This window comes from Centroberyx affinis, unplaced genomic scaffold (genome assembly GCF_046629955.1).
Source record: "Centroberyx affinis isolate AG114_WGS23_722 - 3 ecotype Tasmania unplaced genomic scaffold, CSIRO-AGI_Caff_v1 ptg000058l_1, whole genome shotgun sequence".
Lineage (NCBI taxonomy): Eukaryota > Metazoa > Chordata > Actinopteri > Beryciformes > Berycidae > Centroberyx > Centroberyx affinis.
This window is the reverse complement of record NW_027278769.1, coordinates 27,635-46,664: the sequence shown is the minus strand read 5'-3', so window position 1 is coordinate 46,664 and position 19,030 is coordinate 27,635. Positions and strand designations below refer to the sequence as shown.

Here is a 19,030-nt window from a genome sequence, read left to right as displayed (position 1 = left end):
GGGTTCTTTGTGTTCTCTTGTATTGGATTCCACTCAACCCTGTAGTGTGCTGTCACCCCACTCACCTTTATCTAAGGTACAACATTAGACACTAGAACATAGATTACACAAAAAGGAATATTTATTTGAGACATTGTGGTCCTGGTGGACTACAGTCATTGTCAAAATACAGGTACAGTGTTATAACAGTGAGTGTCACATATCAGACCAGCTGACACTTAAAATCCTCAACTCGATCTCTTTACAAAAATGCAACCTAATGTAGATCACTACAGCTGAATCAGCTATAATATGGTGGAACGAAAGAGTTAATTTACAAAAAAAACTATAGTAGAAGGAATTTGTACCTTAAGTTCATCATTTGAACAGGCTGTAAACGTGTTGTCACTTTGTCGCCCAAGGACTTGTGTTACCTACCATCACTCAAAAAGTTCCATAATTTGTTTTATTTGTACACTATCGATTTGTAACAGAATTTTCAAATGGCGCCTTGGGATGAAACTCCTGCTATGTAAGCATTCTCAACTTTTCTTAGAGTAGGTTTCTCTATTTTGGGACACTGGATAATTTGCTTTACTGGTGTGCTATCAGTCACTGGGCCAGCATCCCTTTTTTCAGATGGTAGATTTCTCGGTTTGGACCAAAACTCGTTGACCCATAATCTGAATCAGATTTTCAGGCTTCATCAGCCACTCCTCCCCTCTGCTCTCACGCTCTCTGAGCCCGAGCGGACCGAGCTTTCCTCGCCTGCTGCTGCTGCTGCTGCTCTCTGCGGCGGTTGAGGACCTTGGTGCTGACGCGAAGCTTTCGGAGCCTCAGAGCGCGAAGACGCAGCTGAAGGTCCTGGGGGATCTTCCCTCCTTTAGCCCTGATCTCCTTCAGCCTCTGAATGGGAAATTTGGTCAGGCTGAAGTCGCAGATGGTGGGGCGGGGCTCCATTCCTACACGGCACCGACGCACGGAGGGGAGGTAGCCCTCGGCCCACACCACCACCTTGTATTCCCCCGGGTTCAGCAGACGCCAGTAGTCCCCGTCCGCAGCTGCAGGGAAGGCAGTCCAGGAGACAGAAATTTATCAGAGGTGTGATCAACTTTGCTTGAGTCCCAAGTCAGTCTCAAGTCTTGAGGCGCAAGTCTCAAGTCAAGTCCCAAGTCTAGTACTAGATTACCAAGTCAAATCCAAGTCAAGTCCGTGTCATTAATGTCAATTCTCAAGTCTCATCGGTGGTGGATGAGTTGAGTTTAGATCACTGAAATTTTTTCTATTGAACTCCATTGTAGTTGCACTGAAAATATCTCGACATGACGTTACATCGTCTACGTTTGGCCAGTTATCCGCAGGAATAAGAAAAATACACCAAACAACAAACTGGATCCAGAAATACAAAGTACATCACCAATAGCTGTTTTTCTAACATTTTTTAAGTGCTTTAGGGTGGATTTTTCTAAAGGATTTCTTGAACTAATTAAGCACTAATTTTGTTGTCCCCCAGTCAATATGTTGATGGTTCTATGAGCGTCCAGAGGCGGTCTAGTGGTTCAGACCTCCACCCCTGGAATGACATGTATGCATCTCTGCTGAACCATGAGTCAAAACAGAAACTTCTTCCAAACTCTGTGACCCTGTCGCCGTCCTAGCTTCTCAGTAAAGAAAAAAACACTAAGGGGAGTGAGAAAGCCTCAGAGAAAGACTAAATCTAAACCTCCCTTTCACATCTCAAAATTGCAATCTCTTAATGGGTTTATATTTTTTGCAATGCATCCCAATTCATCAGAAGACGTTCGTGTCTTACCCGATCGGATGTCATGGTTGTGGTCCTCCACCTTAATTATAGCGTCCGCAATCCCTTGTTTGGTCAGCTTGTCCCTCACCACACCTTTAATCCCTCTGTGCACCTGAGTGAAGGGAGAAGGCTACACTGTGAGGCGTTCAAAGACAAACTTAAAAAGTGGAAATAAATTGATCATGTGGCGACAACGGTGGACTGATGGTTAGAGTGTCATTTCCTATCTCCATCACATTTTTTACTCATTCTCCAGTGTGTACTGTCTGCCAGAATTGCGACGAATAAATAGACAGATAGAAAGATAAACAGACACTGACCTGCTCCATGTAAACTAGCAGAGACTCCTTGTTGTTTTCCCACTCGATGGGAAGCTCGCTGACATGGGGGAACTTGTCACAGGAAAGCTCCACCGTCACCTCGAAGCAGTTGGTGTGCATGTAACTGAAGTCATTCATACCTGCAGAGAGGAGACACACAGGTCCATGGATGACGACAGAAACAGAGGGTACACACTTTAAACAGCTATGGAGGTACTGTAAAAAAAAAAAAAAAATTCAAATTCTACATAAACTGAATGCTTCAAGTGTAAAAAAGTGATTTGAAAACCCAGAGTCAGTTCTGTAAATATAGAAACAGGATTTGTAAACCAAATCAGTCTCAAGTCTTGAGGCACAAGTCTCAAGTCAAGTCCAAGTCTAAATGTAGATTACCAAGTCAAGTCCATGTCATTAATGTCAAATCTCAAGTCTAAATGTAGAACACCAACTCAGAACAAATCAAGAGTCCAGTATCAATTTAATATCTTAAAGAAAACTAAATAGCTAGGACTTTTCAATGCAATATGGTTTTAATAGGATAAAAACTTGGTAAGAGCATCATGAGTTTGATTTCTATAATCAGTTTCAACTTCAATAAATTCAATCATTCCATACAAATTCAGAAAACAGAATTTAAATTAAGTCGTCTGCTGGAACAAATCTCATCACTTTCAATCCATGTCATTTACACAAACACAAGATCTTTTTTCAAGACTTTAGAAACCTTTTCAAGTCATCAAAGTCAAGTCCCAAGTCACCAGAACCCGTCAAGTCAAGTCTCAAGTCTCAAGTCTTCTCTTCATGCATCAAGTCAAGTTCCAAGCAATTAAAACTGTGACTCTCCTTTCTTTCTTCCAAAAAAAAGCCTACACAGCATTTTCAGAGTGAAACCAGTCAAATCGACCTAATCGATCAAAGCGCCCGCTGACTGACTCACTGCCGGGAACGGTGTGCCAGGCTCCGCCGTTGATGATGTTGTTGTGTCGCTGGAAATCCTCGTAGTGGCAGATGCGGCGGTCGGGGTTGGCCATCACCAGGTTAGTGGAGGCGTAGACGGTGGCCAGCCAGCGGAAGAAACTGTTGTCCGCCGTGGGGGTGTCCTCCTGCGGGGCCCAGTCCCGGGTGCAGTCGAAGGGATACGTGACCACCAGCTCACCCCCGTGCAGATTGGCACTGAGCACAAACGGAATATCCTGCATCCAGCTGATGACGGCGCGGGTCTCAGGTGCAACCTGGGACAGATGGGTGAACTGCATTAGCTGCCGTTGTTCCTGTCACTGTGACATAGAGCTGGGCGATGTATCGTATAATATCGATAGCATGATATGAGAGTAGATATCATCTGCGATTTTGGTTATCTAATATTATTGTGAAATAACTTAAATGTCACTTCTTCCTGGTCTTAAAGGCTGCGTTACAGTAAAGTGATGCAATTTAATTTTCTGAACTTGACAACTATGATTGGCTTTACCTGCTCATCATATCCATATTACCTAGGCCAGTGATTCTCAACCTTTTTCATATCAAGGACCCTAATTTAGCACAAATTAGAGCCACGGACCCCCATTTGATGAGATTTTGTCTTTTGGACCCAAATCTGAGAATATTTTTGTTGCTAGATATGATTTTGTCCAGAATTCCATGACTATCTGTATTGTAGATAGAGAGATAACAGTGAAACTATGATCAAAACAATCATTCGTCTACATTCTCTAATTGTGTTAATTTCTTGTAAATGAAATAATGGTGAAGTTTAATACATCAATTTGCTGGGGACCCCCTGGAACCCCCTCAAGCACCCCTGGTGGTCCCCGGACCCCACGTTGAGAACCACTGACTTAGGCTATTACTAATGAGATTACTAATTAAGATTACTAATGATCATTACTAATTTTCAAAATTTTAAATATCTTATGAAAGCACGAATCCCAATCCCCAAAATATGGCCACATTATCGATATCGAGGTCTAAATTATTGTAATATTAGATTTTGTCAATATCACCCAGAACTGCTGTGAATTACTATAAATCTGGCCCAAAACTTTCCATTGTTTTGTTTTGAGAGAGTGATTTATACGGCCATGATTCAATTTCATAATAAAAGATTAGCTTTATTGTTGCCTTATGCGTCAAAGCACAAGTGCATGAAACAATTAAAGTTGCAATCCGCAAGATCTGCCTTTTTTATTTTGTCTCCATCTTTGTTGCTCAGCGCTCGTTGCTGTGGTGTTTCTGCAATGCACTTCCCAGAGATCACCTGTCAATCAAACAGTGTGGGCGGGACTGTGACGTCTTTTTCCTTGGATTTTCTGTTTGATGAAGTTTGAGTTTCTGTAGGTGGCGCTCTTTTCTTTGTCTGTTCAGCCATGGTGGCTATCACTGCTCATGCTAACTATCCAGTTCTTCTTCTGTTTATTCCAAACAAACTTCTGTTGCTTCTGCTGAAAACGTAAAACGCATCACTTCCTGTGTGCCAGAGGATTTTTCCCGGGAAAGAGCTACCAGACACCGGCTGTTTAGAACAGCAAATGTAAAAGCTTTATGAACTGGGTATAGGTTGAATCACTACTGTGTCACATCAATCAACTGATATAACACAATTGAGAGTAGCAAAATGGACATTTATTTGAAAATGTCACAGATCATTACTTTAACTACACACACATGTTCGCATTTAATTATTTGTTGCTGTCTTTTTGCTTCTCAGTAAGTGATGAAGATATTGTGTAATCTCTTTTACACCAAGAGGCAGAGTTCCAACATTTTTTTCGGTATTAACAAGGAAACTGTTACCAGACATTGAGTGGCACAGCTCCTCTTCTAGTAAAATCCTCTCCTGCACAGAGGTTTTCAGTTTCCTCGGCGCTGATATTATTTCCTGTTCTACGGATATTCAGAGGCTCGCATGCCACTGAAGTGGAAACACACACATTTTCCATTTGTCCATAAACTCCCCTGAGAAAAACTGTTTGTCAGTGTGCCCTACATTTATTGATTGATCAACTGGCAGCCTACAATCTATTACAGTATGTCTTTCCTTTTGTGTAGCACAGTTAAATCTGTTTACAAAGGCTTCTTCTGGATATGATTAAACTCCCTTCAAAGTCCCCTAAATTTACAGATTAATGCTTTGTTATTATCTGTTTTTTTTTTTGTTTTATTATCTTCTGTAGGAGAGTACAGTCTATTTTCAAAGGCATCTTCTTTGGTATAATACTGGATGTCTTTAAACGGTCTTTAAGCATCATTTACATCCTCATCACTTCCAATTATTTGTTCTAACATGCTACTCTTTTGTAATGATGCTCTTTTGAGTTAAGTCGACTTACAAAAGCATCTTCTTTGGTGTAGTACTCTGGGATGGGGATGTAGTGGTTGGACACTTTAGATTTGTCCGCTGCGACCTCCTCGGAGTCCCACATGATGTTGTTCAGGTCTGGGAAGTTGTGGTTCAAGTCGATTCCTTCGAAGCTGTATCGTCCGTAAGCCCAGCCGGCCAGTTCTGAGCCCTACGGCGGATCGATAATCAGAATCATTAGGTACAATAAATGCATATGAATTCCCACTACATACTGATACGCATTGTATGATGAAATAACGTCAACAACTGGGACAAAGAGAGATGGTTTAGTGAAATTTCCCCCCCACTCTCTGTCCCTCACAGTCTTCCCTCTGTCTCAGTAAAGAAACAAGTAAACACGCTCCCTCCAGGTTTCATCAAAATCAGAACAGTGGTGTAGCAGTTATGCCCTTTCAATTAGAAATTTTGAGCTTGAAACCCTAACCCTAACCCTACAGCGCCCCCCTCAGGTCAATCAGTGTCATTTTTTAAACGCCTCACAGTGCCAAAATGCATCTTCCCTCCACGTTTTGTCAAAATCGCACCAGTCGTGTCTGAGATATTATGTTTGAGTTTAGAATTTTGTATTTTGTATTTTGAATTGTAGCGCCCTCATTAGACCAATCAATGTAATTTGTAAGGACAGTTTAGTGTGTGTGTATAAAGTTTCATGTCAACTGGATCGGACTTGAAGGAGTAGAAGTTAGAGTTAAGTTAGAAATTTTGAGCTTTTCTTACAGCGTCCCCATCAGGCCTATTAGTATAATGCTTTTATATGCCAGAAAAAAGTGCCAAAATGCATCATCCCTCAAGGTTTCGCCAAAATCAGACCCATGGTGTCTGAGCAATCACCTGAGATGTCACTTTGACAGATGGACAGATGGGCGGACAGACAGACAGATACAGCCTGATCCAAATTAATTTTGGGAGGGAAGAAAGGGGGAGGGAGAAGGGGAAAAGAGGGGACGGTAAAGGGGAAAAAAGTGTATGAAATCCTGGGTGTAAATGTGACTTAACTTTATGGTTTTCCAACAAAGATCAACTTAATCTTTGATTGAAAGCAGTTTAATATACAGTACTTCTAATTACTAATATACAAAACCTTGCATTTTTATATACTGTATATACAGTATAAGGAAACTCCAGCAATGGCCAATCATGCATTAAGATTTTTGTTTACATTTATGAACTTTTTTCCATGTCTTCTGCACATTATGAAAAAGTTAGTGTCAGCAAGTAAACTTCCTAAACTGAAAACCATTGTGGATAACACTGTTGTGCAATTTGTTCAGGGGAATAGATGAATCAACCAAATTTTCTTTCTAATGAAATAATAAAAACCAGTGTTGTGAAATGTGGGAAGTCTGTGTGAAGCACTACGGGCTCGGCTTCTATTTTTGATGTTGCTGGTTTGCGTATCTTTGTTCTTTTGTGGATATGACTTTTGCTTTGGCTCTGTTCTTTCACCTTTATTTTGAAATCTATTATGCTATCACTACAATATTGAGCAAATAGCAAATATTGTATGTAACCACAGATATTTGAACAATAAAGATGCGTTTATAAAAACATCTTGGGCAAACTACAAGACATACAGTACGCCTTCATTTCCTCCCTTGCCCACCTTCTCATGAGCTCCTTCGTAGCCGTCGGGGTTCATGGAGGGCAGCAGGTGGATCCGGGTCTCGGTGACCAGGCGGACGACGCGCTGGTTGCCCCTCTTGTATTCGCGGCACATGTACTGCATGAGGTTGAGCACCAGCTCCCGGCCCAGGACCTCGTTCCCGTGCATCCCCGCCACGTAGCGAAACTCCGGCTCGCCTGCCCACAGGGAGATTAAGAGACTTCGTACACAGAAGACACAACCAGAGTCGAGCTTCATCCAGCAAGTAATACATGAACAGGAATTTGTCGCGGTGGTATTCGTGCAGAAACATGACAACAACGTATAGTATATAGTAACAGAGCACACAGAGTACTGGGGTTATTTACACATAGATGGGCATCTGAAACTGGAGCCCAGAGTCACATCAGGAACACATCCAATCTCTCTGATAAAACTTTCAACCCCTGTGTATTGTGTTAGGCAATAGTGTGAAGCTGTACCACAGTACCTTGCCAATGATTATAAATGGATTGGCCAGGCTTGACATTCCTGAATATAAAGGACGAACCGGCCAAGACTCTACAGACCCAAGATCTGCACTTGATCCATCTGCATTTCAAACACACAGTGTTCCCGTAACACTCTATGAATAAATATGAAAATATGAAAATGTGGAAGGCCTGCCCCAAAAAGAAGAAGAAGAAGAAGAAGAAGAATTTGGCACCAGGGTCTAATTAACCATGACACCGCTGAAGCAAATATCAGCTGACATAAATAACCCCCATTCTCTTCATTCTGTCTCGGGAGGGTGTTGGTGCCATTTGTCTTTGAAGAAACAAAGACTAGCTCTCTACTCCGCTTATTTTATTTACACTTTTTTATTTTTTTTTGGCAGAAGCAGCGAGGCCACAATTCGCGTTCGGGCGGATCTGCCAAATGCGGCGGATTATCCCACAAAGCGTGCATCTGAAGTCAGCACGACAAAGGAATCTTTCTTGTTTGCTGGAGAGGACGGGGGTCTTGAGTTTCAAACCATTATCAGTTTGTTTATATATGAGAGGCCTTCTCCACAAGACACTCCGGGTTCCCTATCCGGTCCTGCTGCAGGATCCGGCCTGTGTAAACACTTTGGGATGTTGCGCTGGGCCTCTAAGCAGCCGGTATCAAGAGAAACACGAGGAGGAGGAGGATGACCTCTGTTAGACCCGGAGGCTGCTGGCTTTAAGGCTTCACCTCAACTTGAGGAGAAAATGAAACTGCGCTCGCAAGAGACGAGTTTAAATCGCTCTTACCAAGTTCGTGCTTGCCGGGATTATCTGAGATCTCCATGACGTAGAGTTTGAGGCCCGTGTAGCTCTTCCCTATGCTGTAGATGCGGGTGATGTCGGGACACTCCTCGGTCACAGACTTCATGAGCTTCAGGGTGACAGAAGACAAGAAGTCAGCGGCTTGGACTCGGCTGGAAATGTCTTTAAAGGGTTAATGAAATCTGCACTCTGGGCAAAGAAACCTGCAAGCTGTTAACAGTCTGAGTAAAAACTTCGGAATTAGCTTTAAAGTGAGTCTTAAGGTCACAGACAGTGTTACTCATCATCACGCATGTGTGGTTTCTCAGTTGTTTATCACGCTCTAACCTTCCTCATCTCGTTGTAGTTGTGGTGCTTGAAGTCCAGATCATCCCTCGATCCTGGTTCTTGCTCTGAGTAGTAGATGTCGTCTGGATCTAAGAGGAAACATCATGGGATTTCAGTGCCGTGGATCACAATTAAACTGAGTTTTCCAACTGAGTTTTGATCAAGGCATAACCCAAAAATAAAGTGCAAATGAGAAGTTCATGTCCAAAAGGCTATACAGACGTTTTGTGAACAAACATAATTTCCTCGTGCAAAAGACGGAATTCTGTTGTTTATTTTTGGTGCGTCGGCTCATATAGACAAAGTTGAAAAAAAACCCAAAGATAGCCCGCACTCTGTTTCTTCTCATTCCACTCCTCCCTCCAGTCTTGACATGGACATTTCAACTATCAAGCGTTCCTCTGCGTTTTTATGCAGACGTTTTAGAAACAAAAAATACCCAGTGTTCATCATTAAATATCTATAAAATATACAGTCTGTAACAGTGTTAAAATGTGTCAACTTTCTTTTGTTGACTTGGAATTTACCACATATCCGTTAAAAAGTAGCAGAATTATTTGTTTTTATTTTGAGCTATAAGTCAATAATGGACTTCTTATTTTGAAACTAAACCCTTGACATGAATCATTAGACTGAATTTGCGTTAGAATCAGCGACACACTTTGCAGTTCTGTTATAGTGTAAATCTAGAAACATTTACTACCATGAACGCGGCAGCCGAGTATCTCCGCCCGGAGGCAGATGGAGCCGTTGGAGTACCAGGTCTGGGGGTTGATGCGGATCAAACGGGCGACAGTGGGAACTGGCAGGAGGCCGAGCACCGGAGTCTCTGGATCCTGGGTCCCGGTAAATATCTGTACAGTTCAATGTGACATTACATGGGTTTGAACCGGTTTGAGCATTTTAGGAGCCCCTGCAAGAGTCAATCACAGACTTAAGTTGCCTACAATCCTCCAAAAAGTACCATCATTTGTTTTCATTTGGAGTTATCAGTTATTTTGTAAGAGAAGGACACTTTTTTCAAATGGTGGAAATCTCAGTTTGGAACAAAACATTTCAAAATCTGTTTTGCATCTCCACAAGGTTCATAAGGTCATAAAATATAGATGGTGAAAGAAAACAAAGGTAGTCCTTACTGCTTCTTCTGTGCCGTTCATGCAGGTTTCCCAGGTTTCAGAGTCGTTACTCAGCTGGACTTTGTAGGTGAGGACCCAGTCCCAGCTGCAATGAACACCACGAGGGCAGATGAAGTTCAAGAAATCATCGGTTAATAAACCACAATGTCCTGAGCTGCCAAATGAATGGCTCATTAATCTGTGAATATTGTATGTTTTCTTTCTTTTGGTGACTCCTTCCACTGACTTGCCCCAGGTTTTACATTTCAGTACTACATTAAAATGTGCAATCCTTGATCATTTTAAGATACATGTGTTGCAATAATTAGTAACTAAACTAAATCAAACCACACCAAAGTAAACTAAACATTCTTCCTGGCTGCCCTCCTTTATTATAAATGTACAATCACAAATATTTACGAAGATTAAGCTAAACCAAACCAGCCTATACTAAATGAAGAGTTAATTTCCAAAACGCTTTATATACATATTGAAAAGAACATAATTTACTTAAAATCATCATTCAAAATCTCTAAATTATAGAGGATCCAATCTGTAAAAGTCAATTTGTCAGGACTTAAGTTACCTATTATCCTTCAGAAACTACCATAAGGTGTTATAATTTTGTGCATTTTGGAACCAAACTCTTCAGATATCGATGCGGACACTACCTGACCTCCAGATGGAGTTTCTGCCTTGCAGGACGACTCCAGTGAACAGCGTGAGGTGGATGGCGTCCACTTCAAGCCACTGGTTCCTGTCTTTATACTCCGCACACCAAGCCCCGTCGTACATGTCCCCATCCTCAATGCCAGACTAAAAATACACATTACACTTTATTAAGTCTCTTCTCGTCACGGTAGGATCCGCTGAGCCAAAATCCTACTTAAAAGCACTTGGAAACAGACAGGCAAGGCATTTCCAAACCATACAGCATAGATTTCAGTATTGACTTGAGCCATGATTGTTAAGTAATTGCTTTCAGATTGCAGTGTGCAGATTTCAGACTGCAGAATGAGAGGGAGGAGGTAGGGTGGGATACTGAGTAACACTGACCGTGCGTTCAACTGATTATTTCACATAAATGCCAAGTGATTACATTCATACAAACTGTGCAAAAATACTTCATCACTTTAACCTCAGCGAGCACACTTCCAGCAGAAAATGCGGCCACTGCAGTCGATTATGTTCATGATTTTACGTGCCAATAAAAACTAATGAGAACAAAAGTGATGGAGAGTGTGGGCGAACCACATTCTTTCAGTGTTCCAGTGGTTTCAGGACTGTGCAGTGGAGATAAACAGTAAACTGTAGACAGAAATGAGACGACATGCAGTGACACGGGCACCAGAATTAATATAAAGACATTCTGCAGACCAATCAATATAACCTGAGTGGTCTCTACCTATACATATATATATCAATACTTTAGAGCAAAAGGGGCATAAGTGACATTTTATAGTAGAGCAAAACCAAAATGTTAAATTCTTGCATTGTTTTTATTCAAAACATAACAGGAACTATCACTATCCGTACTTTTACAGAGATTAAGATTCAGAAAGCTGATATTCTATAAAAAGCTATCAAGTGCAGTTACGCCCTTTTTGCACCAAATTGAATTGGGTTTTCAGAGACTTAAGTATCTTGGATTTTCTCCTTTATTTTAATAGTTTATGGTTACAAATGTGTCTTGATCTATGAGCAAATGTGTTGTTTTGACATCAGATTGAGCCCAGGAGCTTGGAAAATTTCCAATGATTATATAAATCATTAGAAATTTTCAGCCAAAATGTCACTTGTGCCCCCTTTGTACCAAACCCTCAATATATTGAAAATTGAATTTATATATATGAAATGATATGTATAGTCTTCTGTCCATAGTGAGTGTTTACTATCAGTTTCGTACCATCAGTGTCACTATATACTTTGAAAGTCTGCTTGGTATTTTAAAAGACTCTGATCCAGATTCTGATAGACTAACCCGGATTGTTTATGAAATGCAACAGAAGATCCGCACACAAAAATGTGCCCATATTAAACTTTTTTTTGCCCATCTTAAACTGTAGTCTGTGTCAGATTATTCATTGTGTGTGGCTCTTATGTTTTTTTGGATGTGCCTGTCTTTCTTGTGATGTTGTACCTGGATATTGAGCCGGGCCCTGTGAGGACCCAGTCCGGTCCGCTGGTAGGAGGAAGCCCGGATCTGGCTGTCATCGACCCGCAGAGACTCCAGGCCGAGGGGAGGGCAGTCTGGAGGGAAACCAAAGCATTAGGAGATAAAAATCTTTGCTGCGTTTCTGTCTGTGCTTGTCTGGAGATGCTGATCACTAAGCAGAAATCCTCTGGACTGACTGCTGAAGGGTTAAATGCTCATGGCCGATGTAATATGAGAGGGAGAGAGAGAGAGAGAGAGAGAGACACTGTATTACACTGTTATGTTCACCGCAGTGTGGAATATCCCTAATTCTTCTGGGTCAGGTCAGATCGGTGGAGGTTTGGAGGCCTCCCACAATCCCCCTCTCCTCTCCCACAACCCCCCCTCCTCTCCTCTCCTCTCCTCTCCTCTCCTCCTTTCCTCTCTCCTCCTCTAGTCTCCTCTCCTCTCCTCTGCTCCTCTCCTGTCCTCTCTTCCTCTCCCCTCCTCTCTTCTCCTCTCCCCTTGTCTCCTCTCCCCTCCTCTCTTCTCCTCTCCTCTCCTCTCCTCTCCTCCTCTGAGGGAAGTGGAGAAAAGTGCAGATAAGTGAATGCATGGAAAACTTGAATGTAACCTGAGACCGGGTGAAGGGCCCGCAGGGAGTCAAGTCAAACTCGGAGCAGAGCAGGGAGGACAAGAGCTACAGCTGCAGGCTTTTTTTATGGCTTTAGGAACAGGCAATAACATTCCCATCAATCACAAAGCAGGGCGAGCTGGCAGGGCAAAACAGCTTCAGCAATGTTTTCAACTGCAACATCTTCAACATTAAAGTAGGAGCTGGCTGATTTATGGTGATTTTAGGAGATTATATTTGCGTTCCACAGAGTCACAAACTGAGAAACTCTGGCCGAATCCCTTTCACACAATCTTGATTTAATATTCAAAGTAATGTAAAGTATTTGGGAAAAAACATTGTGGCTGCAGTTATCCAGCCAGTTTCATCTTACATATACAAATATTTGGGATTTCAATCAGCCCAAATGAGACAAGCAACATAGAAACAAAATCAGACCAAGTAATGTTTACTTTGACTGACTTTAAAACCTTTTTTCCTTCATAGATCCACACTTCCAAAAACAATGTAAAGTAGCTTTACTTATGTTTCACATGGTTAGAAAATTAAGCAAGCCAGTCAAGGGATGTGAATGAATGACGGCATCATTAAATAGGCTAATTGAACTTAATTAATTGAGATTACTAATTGAGTTTAATAAAGTTGGGATTTCTCAGGTTTAACACAGATTACGAAAGGTTTATGTGGGCTATTTGGCTGAACTTTGATTTTTTTTAAAAACCCAAAAAACCTTTGATAATTATTTCCTTACCGAGTCCTTTTTTGGCATCTTCTGTCTTGCTTTCTTCTTCGTCTTTACTGATGGGTTTTTCTTCATTGTCTCGGCTGACGTCTTTCCTGTCCGGTTGATTGTTCCTGACAGTTGTGGGGAATAACTTTGTCTCCGGTGTCGTCGGTGCTGCTGTCCATCCGCCACTGCTGCTGCTGTGATCCGGACGGTCAGTGGCAGCGGGATTCACAGTGCCAGACTCAGTCCGGTGTAAAGTTGTAGTTGTAGTCGAGTTGAATGAAGAATAACTCACAGTCGTTGCAGAAGCTCCCAGGATGATCACTGCCGCCAGCATGCACAATGACTTTTCCATCTTGCTCTTTGTTTGCTGCACACAAAAAAAACCCTGAGTGTGCAGCTTATATGGAGAGATGACAGACCCAGACCTCCATCCCTCCTCCCCACCTCCTCCTCTTCCTCCCCTCAAGTCCTGCAAAAACCGTAATCCATAAAAAACAGGCGCATGGTTGCAGTTTACATAATGTGGGTTACACAGACATCAGTGACCCACATTTTACTACATCCAAGGAATTACCGCATCAAGGTTAAAATGATTTCAAATATCTTTACTGGTGGAAAAGAGAATGTATATAGAGTTCACACTGTTATTACGACCAAAGTTTATTTTCTGTCTTTGTCCCACTTTTTTTCTTTTTTCTTTTACTTCCTCATGTAGGGAAGGTAGGTGGGGATATAAGGAAAAAAAAACGTGCTGGTGACATTATATAACAATATGTATACCTTTCTCTCTCCACCAAAAGAGATATTTGAACACATTTTGACATATTGAAAGTAGGCCTATATTTCCATATATACAAATCAGACACATTTTGTTTGACTGCACTCAGTTTATCAGAATTTCTGGTATTTCTTCAACTTACTCAGACTCACTTCTTCGATGTTTGCCTGCTTCTTCGATTCTTTTTTTCCAGAGGGAAAAAAAGAATTTGTGTGATCAGCTCATTTCAAACCATGAATCTGACACAAAAAGACTTGACCACAGCTGGATTCAATGCTGCATTACTAGACTGCTTATTTTCCAGCTGGTAGACCGTTTTCATGCTTTTGCATTGACATTTATCTTTATTTAGCCCAGGATGGCAGAACAAATGTGATTCACTGAAGTCGCTGAAGATGATGGACTGATGCCAGGTGTTGGTCTCTGTAGGATCTCAGTCTCTCTGCATCAAAACCCCCAAAACGAGACCCTCTACAGCTGTCCTATACAGGGAATGAGAGAAACAAGCATCAGAAACAATAGAGATTTACATCAAATGAAAAATGTTTTCATATTTGCAAAATTAGTGAGAGTATTTATCACATTTAGCTCAGCTGCCTCCTTCATTGCTTCCTCCTCTCTTTAGCTTTGTGGTGTTTCTTTTGTGGACTGTAACAATACAATGGAGGTAAAACCATATTATCTATTATACAATACTGTTAATTTTATCAGTTTGTAATAATACATGACAGATAATTATATAAGGCATACTAACACATTCGTGAAGGCAGTGACAGCAAAATTGCTTAACATTATATTGTCATTAATAGCATGGCACTGGTCCATTCACTCTCAATTCAATCAATTCAAAGTGGAAATTCTCAACTGCAGTATTTCTTAATAGGTCAGGTATTGACAACATTGTTCCAAAAGGTTTTCAATATTTCAGTTTTGAAGAAGATCCACTTCCTGAACTTATTGAATTGAACGTGAATTGAACCGAGCCTTGATGGATAGATAAATTATTCATTTTATGTCCTCAGTTGGCGGAGAGAAGGTTTCCTTTGACACTTTCAACCAATCTCCTGCTCTGCTCGGTCTCTTTTTCAGGCTGCTAATGTGTGATTTCATCGTTAGGAAGAACTCCTCTGAATCTGAATCGAGATCAAAACAGCAGACGTTAGGACAAACTCACCTTATAAAGACTCAGAGGAATTGTTTCACCATGAAACCAATGGAAGCATAGGTACAGAGACATCTCAGAAAATTTACATAGTAACACAGTACAGAATACATGACAGTACAAGGTGCAGGGACTACAAAGCCTTTTGCACTGAATATATATATAATATATATATATATATAATAAATATATAAAGTCCTATTGTCCCTGTAACATGCATGTTCGTATGTATGGAGTCATTATATACGCAGTAATGTCTCTGTACCACAAGCACTAACACAAATTCCTGTACATTTACTGTATTTGATGAATAAAGTGAAAACAAATAATGTGAAAGGACAATAATGTATCCTTGTGTTTGCTACAGTAGCTCTTTCTGAAACCACATAAGCCTAAATATCTCTCATTGGTACAGAGGGTTCTCCTTAGACTAACTGGTAGCTGCTTGGTACCCTATCTGGGAGATCACAGTTCAAATTTGTTCGAACACAAAAAGACAAAGACTCCTGCAGGTGCATCCTGTTGAATGGCAGAAGCTCTGCCGTATCTGCTGTAATGACAGTTACATCTGATAGCAGCTCAATTGGGATGTTGGTGGGTTTTTTGTCTCTAGTATATAGATTTTCCCCAGAAGAACCCTGTTTCAGTGACTGGGAGCTCACAACATTGTCTATGACGCGTTGGTGTGTTCATATGACTAGAATTTATAACCTCCTCCTCTCCTCTCCTCTCCTCTCCTCTCCTCTCCTCTCCTCCTCACCTCTCCTCTCCTCTCTCCTCTCCTCTCCTTGTCTCCTCTCCTCCTCTCCTCTCCTCTCCTTGTCTCCTCTCCCCTGCTCTCTCCTCTCCTCCTCTCCTCTCCCCTCTCCTCTCCTCCCCTCTCCTTGTCTCCTCTCCTTGTAATAATATAATAATAATAATAAACTTTATTTATATAGCACCTTTCATATCATAAAATGCAGCTCAAAGTGCTTTACAAGAGAAACAATAAAAATCAATATATAAAGATAAAAACAATCCTAAGATATAAAAAGCATAAGTATAAGAAATATAAAACAGGTATAAAATAAATTAAAAAATAATAAAGAACAATCAAAAAGCATAAAACAAGTACAAGTATAAAATAAATTGAAAATAATAAATTGAACAATCCTAGATACCTAGATAGATGTCTCCTCTCCTCTCCTGTCCTTGTCTCCTCCTCTCCTCTCCTCTCCTCTCCTCCATGGTGGGACACACAAACACACAAACCGCTCTCCAATTATAGTAGTGGGATTTATTTTCATCAGTGCTGCCTGTAGCCTAACAGACTCTAGCTTCTTCTTCTCCTGTTGTTTTCAGGTCGGGTCAAAGTGCAGGTTGAAATCCTGAAAGTGACAGGAATGAGTCGTGCATCAGCAGTGGCTTATTAAAGATGCAATAAGTCAGATCTTTACTGCACCATAGCACCAAATGGCCAGAATCTACCTGCTGCTGGGGGCTGATAGGGTTGTTGATGAGATTTCTGGCTGTTTTAGAACCAAGAAAAGTCCGAATTGTGATGTTGAAATAGATGACGTGTTTGGAAGACAAAAATTCACAAGAACAAAAGCAACGGTACATTAAGTCTGAAAAACACACTTGCTGGATACACAGTCATCCTCCCCATGTCGATTCCCATCCAAACCACGTGTTTTCAGAGGAAACCGTAACAGCTGCGTTGTATTTTATTTGTCCTGTCATGAACCTGAAGCCATGTCAACTTTTACACACTTGTGTTGCTCTCTTAGCTGTCAACATACTGTGAAATTAATAATGTTTTAATGGAAGCAGACATTAAGAGAGACTGATGCCAGTTGTGCCTGACATGTGCCCAACACTGTAAATAGTGAGACAACCTTTGTTTATGTGTCCAGGTTTGGTTCAGCTTTAAAGGTTCCATATTATTCAGTTTCCATGATTTTGTTTTCAAATCTACTATGACTCAGGATGAGAATAACGTTCTTCTTGTCTAATCAGTTGTTCCTTGGTCCAGGGCCAATCTGTTTGCCAAATCTTATAGAAATCTGTTCAGAAGTTTTTGAGATATCTTGCTCTCCTATCCTCGTGCACATTTCAGCCTTACTAAAGAATTACTGAAATCCTTTTTTAACTTCCAATCAGGCCAGTTTGCAGCATCTGAACTGGAAAGTCTCCACTCAGCAGGTTTACCTCATTTGAAATAGAGGAGCTGCTGTTGTTGGCCAATCAGGGTCCAGTATTGTGAGAACGTAGTCTTCAGTTAAACTAACTCAATTCAACCTCTAACTAAACTACATTTATTTAGATTTTAGTAGCAAACTGGATCTGGTATTTCCGTCATTAGATGATGATTGTTTTGTTTTTTTATAGCCATAACTATGAGACTAAAGGAGATAGACCCTTGATTTTCAAATAAGGGCATGCTTGCAGGCTCAAGAAATCAATTTAATTTAAAATTTAAGTGATAGGAATGATCCTGGTGGCTCAGTGGTCTATCCTTTAGGTTGGAACCACTTCTATAAACTATAAGTGGAGGATGTTTAGTGGAGGATCTGAAGCCAATATGTGCCAGTGTTTTTTTTGGGGGGGGGGGGGAAGAATTACGAGTATATGCAGTTGAAAGCATAACCAATATCGGAGTCATATTTTTAAAAAGCTCAACCCTGGATTTGCTAAGGCTATGGTAAAGGCCTCCTCTATCCACTGAAGGGGGTAAGCTGTGTTAAGAATCTATTTTTCTTATCTGAAGCTTTTTCAATATCTGTTCTATGGCAAATGCACCAAAGTCTAAAAACGTGACTTTTGCATGGTGCTGTCCTTGGTGGAATGGGATGGAAACTATTTATGATTAGTTAACTGTTTCTATCAGATTCCTTCATATGCACAGAGAGATGTGCAGGGAGGAAGAAAACCTTTTCCACCCACATACCCAGGAAACGCACTTTCTTCATATCAGTCATCTTTTTCTTAGAATCGATGGCAGTGCATCAGACATCTGACTTTTCAGCGCGGCCTGTAGCAGCACGAGCCGATCCTGAAGACTCAATCTACTATGAGAGGATCTGCGGCTTCTCCTGGTTGTTCTAGGAAAGGGATTTGTGATTTCTTCGTTTTGCTGTGACAGGTATGTATTGTGTATTTGTGGAGTATTTTATTCAGAAGGTTCAAGTATATCAGCCATCTCTGCCGTTTTTGAGAGTACAACACCTAGCCTACCCTTTGCTGTGGTGATTTCTTTATCCAAGGTCTAATCAAACACTTGCATAAATAATTCCTGCAGAAAAAGTAGAAATGAACTGGTGTAGTAGAGAGTGTTCATTTTGTGTGCCTCTTAGTTTGTGAAATATTGAAATATAAGAACAGAACATCCTGCTGGGATTCCATTAATCAACAGTAAGGATCCATCAATGCTACAAAATAAATGACACATCAGTTATTACTATGTCCTCTACCACTACTATACAGAATGTGAGAATAACAAGGTATTATTCCCACATTGGGAAAACATAGATACAGTATGTCCTTTTATAATATTTAATTTCTGCTTTTTTTTTTTTTTTTTTTTCCCTTGTGTGCAGGATAAAGAAATGGCAACTGTAGTGTAGGTTTAATGTAGGTTAAAAACGTACTGTACAAATTAAGTCTATTATTGTTAGCAGTAGTAATAGTAGTAGTAGTGGTAGTAGAAGCAGTGATAGCAATAGTAGTAGCAGCAGTAGTAGTAGTAATAGTAGCAGTAGTAGCAACAGCAGTAGTAGTAGTAGCCTAGTAGTAGTAGTAGTATTGGTAGTAGT

The 19,030-nt window shown here is 40.8% G+C and overlaps 1 protein-coding gene across 1 annotated transcript; it reads right to left on the bottom strand.

The window, feature by feature from the left end:
- Positions 1-129: 129 nt before the first annotated feature.
- Positions 130-13,655, bottom strand: cpxm1a (carboxypeptidase X (M14 family), member 1a). The gene is made up of 13 exons (XM_071519282.1): positions 13,318-13,655; positions 11,939-12,048; positions 10,475-10,614; positions 9,820-9,904; positions 9,387-9,537; positions 8,684-8,772; positions 8,342-8,465; positions 7,068-7,264; positions 5,433-5,612; positions 3,041-3,335; positions 2,104-2,243; positions 1,793-1,895; positions 130-1,040 (listed from the first exon to the last, which is right to left on the bottom strand). Exons 1-13 carry the CDS (start codon positions 13,646-13,648, stop codon positions 709-711), a joined length of 2,277 nt encoding a protein of 758 aa, XP_071375383.1. The 5' UTR covers positions 13,649-13,655; the 3' UTR covers positions 130-708.
- Positions 13,656-19,030: the final 5,375 nt, after the last annotated feature.

Coding starts and splice junctions, on each gene's coding strand:
- cpxm1a (XM_071519282.1), bottom strand. CDS start 13,648: ATGGAAAAGTCATTGTGCATGCTGGCGGCAGTGATCATCCTGGGAGCT. Junction 9,905..10,474: donor GGCAGAAACTCCATCTGGAG/GTCAGGTAGTGT, acceptor TGTTCATTGCAG/CTGGGACTGGGTCCTCACCT. Junction 1,896..2,103: donor TGCTAGTTTACATGGAGCAG/GTCAGTGTCTGT, acceptor CCCTTCACTCAG/GTGCACAGAGGGATTAAAGG.